At 41.4% G+C, this 14,407-nt stretch overlaps 1 protein-coding gene and 1 non-coding gene across 5 annotated transcripts in view; one reads left to right on the top strand and one right to left on the bottom strand.

Annotated features, from left to right (window-relative positions):
- Positions 1-14,388, bottom strand: part of PDCD11 (programmed cell death 11) — a 42,327-nt gene extending 27,939 nt beyond the window's left edge. For all 4 annotated transcript variants that reach the window (XM_074339107.2, XM_019725038.3, XM_019725039.3 and 1 more), the window contains exons 1-9: positions 14,242-14,388; positions 12,773-12,885; positions 11,145-11,276; positions 10,007-10,174; positions 8,012-8,173; positions 6,396-6,519; positions 5,739-5,920; positions 2,167-2,274; positions 757-963 (exon numbers count right to left, since the gene is read on the bottom strand). In XM_074339107.2, coding sequence (XP_074195208.2) covers positions 757-963; positions 2,167-2,274; positions 5,739-5,920; positions 6,396-6,519; positions 8,012-8,173; positions 10,007-10,174; positions 11,145-11,276; positions 12,773-12,874 — 1,185 coding nt within the window. In that variant the 5' untranslated portion in view covers positions 12,875-12,885; positions 14,242-14,388. The remainder of the gene's footprint in view (positions 1-756; positions 964-2,166; positions 2,275-5,738; positions 5,921-6,395; positions 6,520-8,011; positions 8,174-10,006; positions 10,175-11,144; positions 11,277-12,772; positions 12,886-14,241) is intronic.
- LOC141572983 (small nucleolar RNA U13) lies at positions 9,714-9,817 on the top strand. The gene has a single exon (XR_012498571.2). It is a non-coding gene; the product is annotated as a small nucleolar RNA U13 (small nucleolar RNA).
- Positions 14,389-14,407: the final 19 nt, after the last annotated feature.

Below are 14,407 nucleotides of genomic sequence, written 5' to 3' on the forward strand. Positions count from 1 at the left end.
GAGACAACAAAATCTGGATAAATTTTTAATACTTTTAAATATAACAAAAGTGAATCTTATTAATTTGCAGAAGGACAAAGAAGGGATCATAGCAGTGAGTCCCAGCCTGGAACTTGTTTTGATACTGTGCAAGAATCTGCACAAAATAAAACTTGTTTTAAATAAATTTTATTAAAAATAAAATAAAAAAAACCCTGAAAAAAACAAAGGACAGAGTTGAGTAGTTAGGATAGAGACCATATGGTTCACAAGCCTAAAATATTTACTATCTGGACCTTTAAGAAAAACTCTGCCAAGCCCTGGTGTAGATCTTAATTCATTCTTGTTCTTACCACCTGCTATCCTGTTTCCCTGAAAATAAGACCTAGCCAGACAATCAGCTCTAATGCGTCTTTTGGAGCAAAAATTAATATAAGACCCAGTCTTATATTATAGTAAAATTTATATTATATTATAATAAAATAAGACTGGGTCTTATATTAATTTTTGCTCCAAAAGATGCATTAGAGCTAATTGTCCGGCTGGGTCTCATTTTCAGGGAAACACGGTAGGTATCGAATACTTACATGTCAAACTGATTCTAAGGCATTCTTATAACAAACAGGTATTGTTCAGTCCCTAAGAAAAGTCTGCCATACTTGGGGATATTCAAAAATAGGAAACTAATACCAAGGGATGAAGGAAGCAGAAAAGGACCCATGTGTCTCAACAGTCCTTCTAGTGATAAGATCCTGATGAAACAAAGAGACTCCTTACCCGGGCATAGGCCAGAGACCCATCATTCAACCTGAAAGTGGCCCCGGCCTTGTTGAAAAAGCCCTGGACAGGAACGTCATCCAGGACAGCTCCCAGGTGCTGAGAAGAGAGCCGGGTGAGTGGGCGCCCAGGCTGCAGGAAGACGGGGCGCAGGCTCAGCCGCACAGTTCTGGTCCGAGGATGGACACAGAGGATACAGGCCTTTACCTAGATAAGGGAAAGGACATAATGAGCAGGAGGAGGCACGCAGGAGATAAGGCATCCAGGAGCAGACTTTCGAAGGTCAAGACTCTCCATGTGCTGACCAGGTTAGGAGTACAAGCACTAAAATTGACTTGTGCAGTCAAGCAGCATACAGAAAATTCAAACAAAGTGTTTCAGAGGAACTATGTCCAACTACATCGAGGCTTATTCAGGCCAGGAGAAACATATACTGGGGTTCCCTCAACACCATGAGACTAAAAAGGCACATGCAACAGAAACCATGTGCTGGCGCCAGTACATCAGAGGCTCATCTAAACTATGCCACAGACCGCCTGCTCCGATCACAACGTTATGGCATGCAAAATGTCTCAACTCTGTACACAAGTATGACTATAGGGAAAAAAATCACTAGAAAGAAGTTCGACAAAATATTAATATTATTGTTACTAGGTGATATTTTCACTTTTTAAAAAAACCCATTTTTACTTTTTAAAAAATGTCTCTAGCATCCATTAGCGTACATCATTGCTAAAAATGAAAAAAAAACAAAATAAATCATTTTAGGATTAAAAAAAATTCTAAATAATATACAGAGGGTGCCAAAAAATATATATGCACATTTTAAGAAAGGAAAAAACTAATAAAATTGTAACACTCAATATATACCAATAACAAAAGATGAATACAACTCATGTGTATACATTTTTTTGGCAACCCCAGTATATTGGGATTTTCTTCCCAAGTCACTAGTAACACCTGATTATATAATCTTTCAGTATTTTAACCAGGTGTACTCTAAAATTTTTTTCAAAACTGGATATTTTTTTGAAGTATAATACACATAGAACCTTTTAAACCACATTTTTCTATTTAAATATATATCTTGTTCTCCTGTGTTACATACTCCTCTAAAGTACTTTAAATTATAAAAGATTCACTAGCAAAAAATATCAAACCATATGAAAGAATATGAAATAAAAACTAAAAGCTGCATTCTCCTCCTCAGTCTCTTTCTCTAATCTCAGTCCCCAGAGATAACCACTGGTAGTTTATTATGGTCCTTCCAAAACCCTTTTTATTCCCCTCACCTCTTCTCTGCACACCTGCACACACAGTGCTAGGACCTGCCCTGTCGCTAACTGTGACAACGGACAGCTAAGTGGACACAACTGGAATCAAGAAAAGATAACGTGCAGCAGTACTTACTGCTTGATTTGAGAAATACGTTCCAGCTTTCTTGGGATCCAAGTGCATAAAGTCAACCAGGCCAGTAAAAAACGAGAGGAAGTTTAGCGTAAGGCCAAGTGGAGTCGCCTAGAAATAAACAGAACAAGTTATGAAAAATAGCTCTCTGAAGGAACCAAGAGTATGAGAACTACTGGTCACACTAAACACTCAGTGCCACGTTTTCCAGGATAACCGTGTGTCTCTCCCCCCTCCAGCTAGCTCTTATCAATCTTTCTTCCTATAAAACTGAGCGGCAGGACAACTGGCACTGGCTGTTTCTTTATTCACTAAGCTCACCTCCCCTCCGGAGTGAGAGGACATCAATCTTCCCACCCTCAGGATTTCCCAATGGGATGGCGGGCACTTTGCACCAAGATCCTTGAGGAAGTGCCAGCCTGACAACTTGGGACAAATTGTTGCTAACATGGTGACTAGGAAGGTAAAACCCAAAAGCTTGCAAAAGGGAACACTGACCCATGAGCAAGCTGATTCATCCCATAGGGTCCCGCAAAAGCTAAGGAATTAAGGTGAGAAGAGCCTCAAAAGAGAGCAATAAGGTAGATACCTAAAATCTGGAATCTCCACAGAAAATGGAATAGTTACTCTCTGGGAAATAGTTACCAGACTCAAAATCCAGGAAGAGTACAAACCTTGAAATGTGGATCAAGAAAAATTCTGAATATCGTACAGATATAGATAAGAGACATCCAGCCCCTTTCTCCCACTTAGCTCTCAGGTAGCCAGGCTCACACACTCCAAGGTGGAGGTTAGATTCTTTCTAGAGAAACTTAATATGCCCGAGAAGACTTATAACAATGACTTTTGGAGGCTGACCAAAGAAAGTCTGCTACTTCATCATGAGGACCAAAGTCGGGCAGTCAGCAGGCCCACCCAGACACACACACTTTCTAAAATTTTAGTGTCTCATTTGTATTATGGCATCAAAATAAAAATTCAATAGAGAACGTGAAGTTCAAGTTGAGAGGCTCTCCCGGAAGGGAGGACACAGATAAATACACGCACATACCGAAACAAAGGACAGAGTAAAAGATAAGCACGTTAGAGAAGTGATCCATGAAGTCCAACAATATATTAACAGGAGTTCCAGAAAAAGAGAAGAGGAAATTATATTTTAAAATAAACAAAAACAAGATCTGCTAAGGGGCTAGTATCCAGAATATATAAATGTTTACAACTTAACAATAAAAAGACAATCTAATTTTAAAATGGGCAAAAGACTTTTGAATAGATACTTCTCCAAGGAAGATATACAAGTGGTCAATAAGCACATGCAAAGATGCTCAACTTCATTAATAATCAGAGAAATGCAAATCAAAATCACAAGAAGATACCACTTCATATCACCAGGATGGCTATAATAAAAAGAAGGATAGTAACAAGTGCTTGTGAGAATGGAGAAATTGGAACCCTTACATGTCTGGTGGGAATTTAAAATTGTGCGGCCACTTTAGCAGTTCCTCAAAAAGTTAAACAGATAGTTAGCATGTAACCCAGCAATTCCATTCTTAGGCATATACCTAAGAGAAATGAAAACATATGTCTACACAAACACTTGTACATGAATCTCATAGCAGCATTATTCATAAAAGCCCAAAGTGGAAACAACCCAAATGTCTTCTAACTGATGAATGGACAAACAAAGCATGTTATAACACTATGATGGAACATTATTCAGCCATAAAAAGGAATGAACCACTGATACATGCTACAACATGGCTGAACCTTGAAAACATTATACTAAGTAAAAGAAGCCAGACATAAAAGCCTACATATTGCATGATTCTATTTATACGAAATCTCCAGAACAGGCAAATCTAGAGACAAAAAGAAGGTAAGTGGTTGCCAGGGGCTTGAGGGAAGGAGGGATGGAAAGTGACCACTAATGGGTACAGGGTGTCTTATTGAGGTGATGAAAATGTTTGGAACTAAATAGTGGTGATGGCTGCACACCTTTGTGAGTACACTAAACTTAATACCAATTACATATGAGAGTAGAATAATGATGTTTTCAGATACAGGAGGTGTGCAGAAAAGAGTTAACAAAGGAGGCCCATGTCTTAGAAAAGCCTGCTTCCAATGTTAGCCCTTGGCTGGTATCTCGGAATTTCAATTTGGGGACGGTTCCCACCACTCCCAGAACTGAGTGGCTCATTGCACCTAATCTGTTCGCACACTAATTTATACTAAACACACACATTCCTTATGAGAACCTCGAAGTTTGATACATGCCGGGCAGAGGGTGCCTACATGACCAGCCCCAATTAAAAATCCTCAGGTACTAAGTCTCTAACGAGCTTCCCTGATAGATAACATTTCATGTGTGTTGTCATAACTTGTTGCCAGAGGAATTAACTACACCCTTTGTGACTCCACTGAGTGAGAACTCTTGGAAGCTTGTGCCTGGTTCTTTCAGACTTCACTCCATGGGCCTTTTTCCCTTTGCTGATTTTGCTTTGCCTCCTTTCACTGTAATAGAATCACTATATACTGAATCCTAGAAGTATCCCTAGTGAACCACTGAACCTATGAGTGCTCTTGAGGATCCCAGACACACTAGGAATTAAGCGAGTGAGAAATTAGCCTCTCATGTACTTTTTCAAAAATGCTCTGGAAAATGTGCCACACTCAAATTGAGGGAGTAAACAAAAAAAAGAGGAAAACATGGAATCAAAGGTAATTCCAATACAGGAGAGAGGGGAAGGTTCCAGGATGACAGTAAAAGGAGGTCCAGGTGGGGGAAAAAAAAGGAACGAAGAGATTACCTAAAGGGTTGAAAACATGGAAAACTGTAGTGAGAGAAAAATAACTACAGGGTACAGAATAAACAGTGACAGATAGGACGAGAATTTAACAAATGACAAAAACAAAGCTGATTATCAACTCCAGGAAATAAAGCTGTTCAACAGTCATGGTCTATTACCTAGCTCAGCAGTAAACAGTATTTACATAGTCATAATAATTTAAACACTGAATAATGATTTAACCAAAATTTTACTATATCTCTGTTGGGAGGTTGGGGGAAGGGAAGGGAAAATTAAGAGACAAGTCTTTATCTATCTTGATAAGAAGTTAAAACTCAGTGCCTAAAATCAATAAACCAAGAGAAATTTACTACTTAAAAATGTGAAGATAAATTTCAAAAGATAAGCTAAAAGAATTAAAGATGGGGGTCAGGAGGGATAGATGGGATAGTTCTTCATTGCCAAGTCTTTAAATACCATTTTGATCAGCACTATCCAGTAGAAATACAGCATAAACCACGTATGTAATTTTAAGTTTTCTAGCAGTCAGACTTTAAAAACTACAAAGAAAGAAGTGAATTTTGTTTTAAGTATAGTTTATTTAACCCAATATATCCAAAATATATTATCATTTCAACATGTGGCACTGGCTACATTTCAAGTGCATAATAGCCACACATGACCAGTGGCTACCCTATTGAACAGCACAATTTTAGATTGTGTGCGTGTAACTACTTTAATAAAAATTGTTTTTATTTTAGAAAGTAGTAGTAATAATAAACGGCTTACCTTCTGTACCTGGGCTTTGACCACCAGTCCTGGTAGCAAGTTATTAAGGGTCCAGTTTTGCTCCTCAGTAGCGATAGCAGTAGAAACTTCTGAATGATCAATAGACAGACTAACAACTCCTCCACTGCCCTTCACCTCTTCAATGATGCAGTTCAGGTACTGACCCACCTTCAGTTTAGCACCTGCAAGCCCAGCCCCAGCCCCCAAAAGGAAAAATATCTCCATGAGAAGGACCTTTATCTTGGGCTCAAGCAATACCTAAGATGATTCATGGCCTACTTGCCGAGTTACCATGAAGGGAGTGAAGTGACCTTACCCAATCTGGAATCAACTACCCACAAAAATATGAAGATTTCAACAAAAATATGAAGATTGCTGGTTCAGAGGTCTGGGGGTCGGGGCCCAAATTTCAGTGGAATCTTCCAGGTGAGAAACAGTGAAAATGGCCCATCAGATCTTAGCGAGACCCAGCCACTTCCTGGCCCTTTACACATATTCCTTTTATCAGCCAGGATTAACCGCTGATCTCAGCAAAGCCAAAGAGCCTTCAGAGTCACCATTCTGTAATTTACTCACCACACTTGGTGAGTAAATTTAAATATAATCTCCACACGTACCATCTCACTGCCATGCACTGGCCCCTCTTCTTGCCCTCACCTTTGTTCTTCTGTCTGATGTACTCCTGGGTTTTTTGCACGGGCAGAAAAGCTCTGGCTCCACTAACACCAATGTCCACTAGGTAGCCATGGTCTTCCAGGCTGGAAACAGTGCCTGTGAGCAGCTGGAAGAGGGAAAAGCATGCCAAAAAGTTCAAAAGTCAAAGGTCATGGCACACACAACAAACATCTACTATACAATGTGCATGTTCCTACCGTCACTCTCAACATATTATCTCATAATCCCATCCCCACACACATACACTTTTAACTTTGAACCTCAATCCCACTACAGGATAGAAGAAGGCAAGATACCAACTTGAATTCTCCTACAGCTGGAAGGATTTTATCGTTTCCGGGCAATGAGAAGTGTTAAACACAGTTGAATAAGGGAATGACAGAGAGAGGTCTCTCCCCGGGAGAATTTCCAAAAGAAATGCAAAGGGGGATAATCCAGATGGCCCTGCAAGGTCACTCCCTGGGCTATGATTATTGAGAATCCAGAACTACCCTTCCAGCTGTCATCATATCATTTCAAAGCACCTCTAAGACATTAAAAAAAAAATATTGCCAACCTTCCCACTTCCCAAGTTACAACTTCCCATTTCATAGGAAGCAGTGTGGCATTCAAAGCTGGCTCTGACACTTACTATTTGGTCTTTGGCAAGTCATTTAAATCTCTCTCATTCCATTTTCTCAAATCTACAAGAGGGTACCTATTTGCCTCACAGGGCAAATAGTGTCTAAAGTGTCTAAAACAGCACCTGTCATACAGCAGGCTCTCAACACTTGTCCATTTCCTGCCCCTTGGCTTATTTTCATTCCCCTTTCTACCCAACTTTCAGGGCCTGACCCAAACTCCACTGCTTCTTACCAAATTTTACAAGGTCATATTGATCTCCCTCCTTTTAATTACAAGAGTACTTAGAAGAGTGTAGTTTATATGAGCGTTTTTCTGAAGTTGATATGAACCTAGTGGACCTGGAGGCTCTGAGCTAGGACTAATTTCTCCTGAATCCCACAGGACCGGGAGATTCAGTGGTGGGCTGGCTGTCCATGAGTGCAGATGACAGACTTATTGCCCTGTCTACTTTGTCTCTTGCTCTTAGAAAGCAGCCCTCAAGCATCCCCACAAATATCAGATAGCCTTTGAAAAAAAACATAACCTATGGGGTGGCTGGTTAGCTCAGTTGGTTAGAGCATGGTGCTGGTAGCACCAAAGTTGCCAGTACGATCCCCATATGGGCCACTGTGAGCTGCGCCCTCCTTAAAAAAAACAAAAACAAAAAAAGTTAACCTATGAGGAAGTCGGAGTAAGTAAGGCACTTCAAGGAACTCCTTCTCACCATCAGTAAGTGCCCTGCTAAGGCTCCTTGGAGGCTTTTTTTTTTTTGCTACCATCAAAACTTAGACTTGCTTTCCCTTTCTCCCCTCCAAGTTAAGGTAATTAGGTTCAAGTTTTCAATTTCCATGAAATATCCAGGCACCCTGAAGACCTTCCTCCCTCAGGAAAAGACCCACCCCTGTGTGCAACAATTAGCTGAATGTAAAAGGAGACAAGGCAGGGCAGGAAGAAGGCATGCTGCCTGCTCCTCTTCCCTGACCCCAGACACATACCATTCCAGGCTTCAAGGCGTCGGCACTCAGCACTTTGTTGACACTTTTGGGGTTCAGAGACAGCTTGACACTCTTTTTGCCCCTCTCTGTGACGCCCAGACTGCTCACCACACATCTCACCAGCATCCCAGGAGAGAAGAGCTCAGGCAAGAGGACCAGGTCCTGCATAATACAAATGAGAAAGCCCTGATGCATAACATCCCCCCAAACCAAGAATCCGCTGCCAGGCCCTGCCTGGCTCAGAGGCTTCTCATCCTCAGACCCCACAGACCCCAAAAGGCAATGAAGACAGTAACCACTCGCCCACAAAGGAAGATGGGTCTGTGACCATGTCAGTCTTGAATGTCAGCATAAAGCCTCCAAATATCTCCACACAATGGCAGATATAAAACAATTTGTCGAAAGAGCTGTCTATAGAGACCCAAGGGATGCCTGCTAGAGGGGATGGGGCAGGGGGATGGGTGAAAAACATGAAGGGGGGCATAGTCAATAACATTGTGATAAGTTTGCACAGTGACAGATGTTACTAGAATTAATGGGGTGATCACACTATAAGGTATAAAAATACTGAGTCACTATATTGTATACCTGCAACCGATATAACTATTATATTGTATGCCAACTATACTTAAAAAAAAAGAAAGAAAAGAGTTGTCCGTATTTACTGTCTCTACTTCTTCATCTCCTAATTGTTCTTCAGCTCACTGCAATCTGCATCCCCCCCACTTACTCCACCACTTTATTTCCCAATAAAATTGCCAATAACTTCCATGTTGCCAAATCCAACAGTTCATATTGCAGTCCTTCTCTTAGGTGACCTTTAAAAAGAATACTGGAGACCACTCCTTCCTTCATTAAACATCTCCTCCCTCACGACCAAGACTCTTTATTCACTGGTTTTTCTGCCTGGCCCTCTTCCTTCTTCTAACAGCAACTCTCCTTTTATTCAGCAATTAAACTACAGTATTTACTCCCAGCTCAGTCTTTTCACTGTATTTGCTCCCTCTAAGCAACTTCTTCCCCCTTCTTAGTTTCAATGACCACCTACACAATGACCACTACACCTTTCACACATTTTGGTTTCTGTACCTCAAAACTCCACATAGCAAAAAATCAAATCATGATCATCTCTCGTCATCCACATCCCCTTTCAGGATTTATCTCAGAATGGCGTGGCCAATTGTCAAGTCATGCACAATAGAAACTAGGACTCATCCTGGCACTTCTCCTGCCTCACCACCCATACCAAATCCATTACTAAGCATTTACTTTATTCCTGTCCTCAGTAAATCCTGAACCCATGCTGCCATCAATCTCAGAGCCTGGGCTACAACAATAGCCTCCTAATTGGTCTCCAGGAAACTACTCATGCCTCTTCAATTTATTCCTATTCTGTCTACATGTCACCCACCCCAATGAGAACATTTCAAGGGCTTGTCATTGATTCTAGAATTAAAAATCAGTCCTTAACATGGTCTGGCCTCCACCCAGCTCTCCAGCCCCATCTGACACCACCCTCCCTTGCTTTTGCCACACTAGCCTTCTCTCTGCTATATACCACGCTCCTTCTGCCTGAACTCCCTTCCTTCTTTATCTCGTATACCCTCATCTTTCAGATCTCAGCGTAAGCATCCCTTCCCCCAGAAGTCTTACGGGCTCCCTGGGATACATCAAAATCCCCTTATTAGAAAGTACATAAATGATCCTTTTGTAGTTCATAAGTGTGATGATTGGGTGTTCATGCTTTTGCGTGAGATGTGCCTCCCACAAACCTTGTTACGACATCGGCACATTACCCGTCTGACATGAGGAAAAAAAAATTTTTAATAAATAAATAAAATTAAAAAAAAGAAAGTACATAAATAAAATCCCCTATTACAAGCTCTCATGGCACCTTATACCTTTTCTTCTTAGCACTTAACAAAGTCGTAATTTTGCATTTATTTTTGTGTACTATTTATTTCCGGTTACAGATTTCATCCAGGTTTCCCTTACCTTCAGAGGTTCTTCTTGTGCCACCTGCTCATTCAGCTTTTTGGTGTAAGCATCACAGATTTCAGTCACTTGCACAAACCCCTGGAGGCCATTGGGGAGACTAATCACCAGTTCCAGTTCATTCACCTCTTTCACACAACCCAAAAGCCGCATCCCTCCACACAGAGACTGGAAGAGAAAAAGTGAAACAGGTACAACAGGGAAGAGAACAATGAATGAGGAGTCTCAACTGTGACATATAAAAGCTACAGGAAACACATAAGTGTATATGTCCATGCACTTATCAAACATCTGACTGAGCACCGTGAAAGGTCTAAATTATACTAGTGGTAACAGCACTTGGGTGCTGGCGGGCACTTTCACCTTTTACTTTATATTCCAAGCAACCCAACCTCAAATGCCTCACAGGCAGTAAAATGAAGGAAGCAGACCAGTGGAACTAATGGCAGTCTGGAGTGTGCAGGCCAGGCACAAAGGTGCAACCACCACTCACTCAGCTCCACGTGACTACAAACACGAGAGAATGAGAGCTTGTGTTGTCAGCTATTTCACATTTTTACGAGAACCCAGGAATCACCTCTTTATGTCAAGTCTGTTTCTTAATGTTGACACCAAGTTAAACAATTATTTTTTTAAGTATCACGCAGGACAAACAAAACCCTTCTGCAGACTGAATCTGAATCTTTCCCTTCAGAATGATTTGAGTTTTGTTTCTTTTTTACAACTATTGTACATTGTAGTTATCTAAAAATTTAAGGAACAGAATAAAACCACTTCACTTCTCTGAGAGTTTCCACACCTATGAAATGAAAGGATGGAATCAGAATGATTGCTCCAGTTATTGCCAGTTCTAACCTACAAATCTACTAAAACAGAAGTTCCATAAGGACACCAGCCCAATGAGGGTCTCAGAAGCTAAAAACAAACAAACAAAAAACAACACACAATCCCAGGCATTGGTTAATAGAAAGAAATGATGCTCAATTCTGAACACAAACTGCAAGAATCTCTATAGACACAAGCCATATGTCTGGATGAATGAATGAATGAAGGGAATAAAGGGGGTAAAAAAAGGGAAGAACATATACAAATTTAAACTAAGGTAGTTTGTTTAAATTGAAACCAAACTTTAACAAACCTCAATACTAAGGATTTCAAACTTCTCTCTTATAGACTTGCTGCTTTCTCTTTTTTCAATTTTCAACTTTTTTGTTTTTGTTGGATCCTTCTGGCTCTTTTTCCTTTTGGTGGAATCCTCTTCAGTAGAAATCTAACGGGGGCGGGGAAAAAGATCCAAAAGAATGAAAAGAAGCAATCCTGGCCTTTCACTCCAATTTCTGGTCATCTGTTGCTTTGTTACTCTTCCACTCCACCCCACTCCCAAATGTTTCTTTAATTCTTATTCAATCCCAACTCTCCCAGTCTGCACCCAATGCTCCCTTTGCCCCAAATCTGCCTTTCGTGTTCTCAAAAGCCCCTTCCCTCTAGTGTCCTTCTTCCCTTGACTTAGGATGGACACTGGGGATCCCCAGTATCAGAGGCAATTTGGAATAGTGTGTGAATGGAAGGTGGAGTCACAAAGACCTGAGTTAAACTCCCAGTTCCACCATAACAAGCTGTGTGGTTTCAGCTAAAGTACCGTGGTTCCCCGAAAATAAGACCTAGCTGGACCATCAGCTCTAATGCGTCTTTTGGAGCAAATATTAATATAAGACCCGGTCTTATTTTATTATAAGACCTGGAATATAATATAATAATATAAAATACTGGGTCTTATATTACTTTTTGTTCCAAAAGACGCATTAGAGCTGATGGTCCAGCTAGGTCTTATTTTCGGGGAAACATGGTATATAACTTCTCTTGGCCTCTATTCCACATTATAGAATGGCGATCTCTATTTCATAGTACAGTGGGAAGATTACACAAAGCCATATAATCAAATGATAGTTCCCTTCCGTCTAGCATTTAGAGCACAGCTTATTCTAGGTGAAGATTATGAATTCTAATGCAAATTCTAACCATTATACATGGCAGCAAGGACCCCATTAAAAATACCATGATCAGAATGCTTTCTCTCTATCCTTAACAACATGACACAAAGTTCCTAAGAATAAGGAACAAGAGCACTACAAATTCAAATACTAAATGCCATGCTTCAAAAGATACAGCCTTGGGCCGGCCCGGTGGCTCAGACAGTTGGAGCTCCATGCTACTAACGCCGAAGGCTGCCAGTTCAATTCCCACATGGGCCAGTGGACTCTCAACCAAAGGTTGCCGGTTGATTCCCGCAAGGGATAGTGGGCTGCGCCCCCTGCAACTAAGATTGAACGAGGCACCTTGAGCTGAGCTGCCGCTGAGCTCCCGGATGGCTCAGTAGGTTGGAGTGCGTCCTCTCAACCACAAGGTTGCCGGTTTGACTCCCGCAAGGGATGGTGGGCTGCGCCCCCTGCAACTAACAACAGCAACTGGACCTGGAGTTGAGCTGCACCCTCCACAACTAAGATTGAAAGGACAACAACTTGACTTGGAAAAAGTCCTGGAAGTACACACTGTTCCCCAAAAAAGTCCTGTTTCCCCCCACCCCCCCAAAAAAAGATATAGCCTTGTGGTAGTATGGACTTTCTAAAAGTTCAATTTACAAACACAGACTTCAAAAAGAAACAATCTGGAAAACAACACATTCTCGAACAGGGTTCATTCGTTCTTCATAAGGACAGTAGAGAGAAAGTGTTTAGCGAGTCTTAACCAAACAAACACACCACTTACATCAAATAAGTTGTCTTGTTCAACAGGCTGCCGTAAAGCTTTCTCTGATTTATGGATCTTTCTCGTACCCCCACGGGGGAAGCTTTCTTCCACTGTTGCCATGTTTGGGGCTCCTAAAAACAACGCAAAGAGTTACAGGTGAGATGTAGCCTTGATGACAAATTTCCTAAAGGCTGTGATCAATGGGCAAGAGATAGAGCCTTCTAGCACCACTGCACTAGATAGCACTCAGGACCAAGATATAGATGGTTTGAAGCCAGGCCCGCTCCTGATACGCCACAATTCATCTTTCCAAAGGTCTCTGCTTCAAAATCACAAGTCCACACATTTCCTCCAAGAAAAGAAGTTATAGACTCAATGTAGTGATATCATTAAGCAGCTACCATTAAGTCAGAAATACACAAATATATAACCCCCTACCTTCAAAGAACATACACACTTTTAAAACAATTATGCAAATAATTTAAAATACAAATCAGATTATAAACTATCAACAAAGAGGTAGGAAGTGATGAAATTTCAGTAAAGAAGGCAAGCTTCCTAAAGAAGATGCTTTGGGGCTGAATGTTAAAAGATGAACGAGATTTGACAAATGGAAAGGGAAAAGCAGAAGAAATGTGAGAAAAAGCATGGAAAAAGGAAAAGCCAATTATTTCAATAAGCATGAGCACCAGCAATTTGTCAAACAATTGCTCAAAAGCCTGCTGATCCCTTTCTGTGAAGAATCGTTCAACTAGACCACAGGGTGAATAAAGCATAACTGGAGTTAAGTTTTAAAAGACAGGTTAGGCTTTTTTAGCAGAAGATCTTGACTTAAATATGAGTAGTTTAATATTTACTTTGGGAAGTCAGAGCCTTAAGTTAGGTGGAACTATAATGATTGCTAAAGTTAAAAGAGAGAGAACAGTAATCAAGAAAAATATACCGCAGGTTATGGATCGGACGGGAAGAGACAAGGGCTGAAGGCAGGCAAACCCGGGAGGAGTCAACTGCAGTACAACCAAGAAACCATGAGAACCATAACTAGGTGTAAGTGAGAATGGAAGGAGGGGTTGGTTCTGAGAGATTTGGAACAAGAATCTACAAAGGCCTGAGACTGTAGTTGAGGTGCCGACCGAGGGGAGCCTAGATTTAGAATCAACAATGGGTGTATGCTTCGTAGAAACAGGAAAGTGTCAAAGAGTCTAGTTTCCTGGGAATTTGATCCTTAATCTCATTTCAGACAAGAGAAAACTGGAGCTTCAAAGAGTAACGCGATCCAGTGACAAAAAAGGATCTAAGCTACTTCCCGGGGACAGAGCCTGAGGTTACAGGGGCCACTCGAGCAGAGCCGGCTTCCGAGCCGGGTTGGGGTGATCGAACCACTCATCCAGCACAGTGGATGCATGGCAGGGACCTGGGGGACCTATATCTGGGGCAGAACTGGAAGCCACAAGGTTTCCTCCCTTCTTGCCTTCGCCCTCACTTACCAGCCTCGCGACGCCACCACCTCTCAACTTCGGAGGCCGAGCCCTCTAGCCACACACGCGGAGACCCGCACTCCTATGGACCAACGCTGCCCTCCCGGAAGCGTGGGCGGGCTCAATGCCCTACTTCCGTTATTATGCTGGGTCCTAGTGCCGCACGGCGGTGTGA

Source organism: Rhinolophus sinicus, chromosome 15, assembly GCF_057876585.1.
Source record: "Rhinolophus sinicus isolate RSI-liver-muscle chromosome 15, RSI-T2T, whole genome shotgun sequence".
NCBI classification, from domain to species: Eukaryota; Metazoa; Chordata; class Mammalia; order Chiroptera; family Rhinolophidae; genus Rhinolophus; species Rhinolophus sinicus.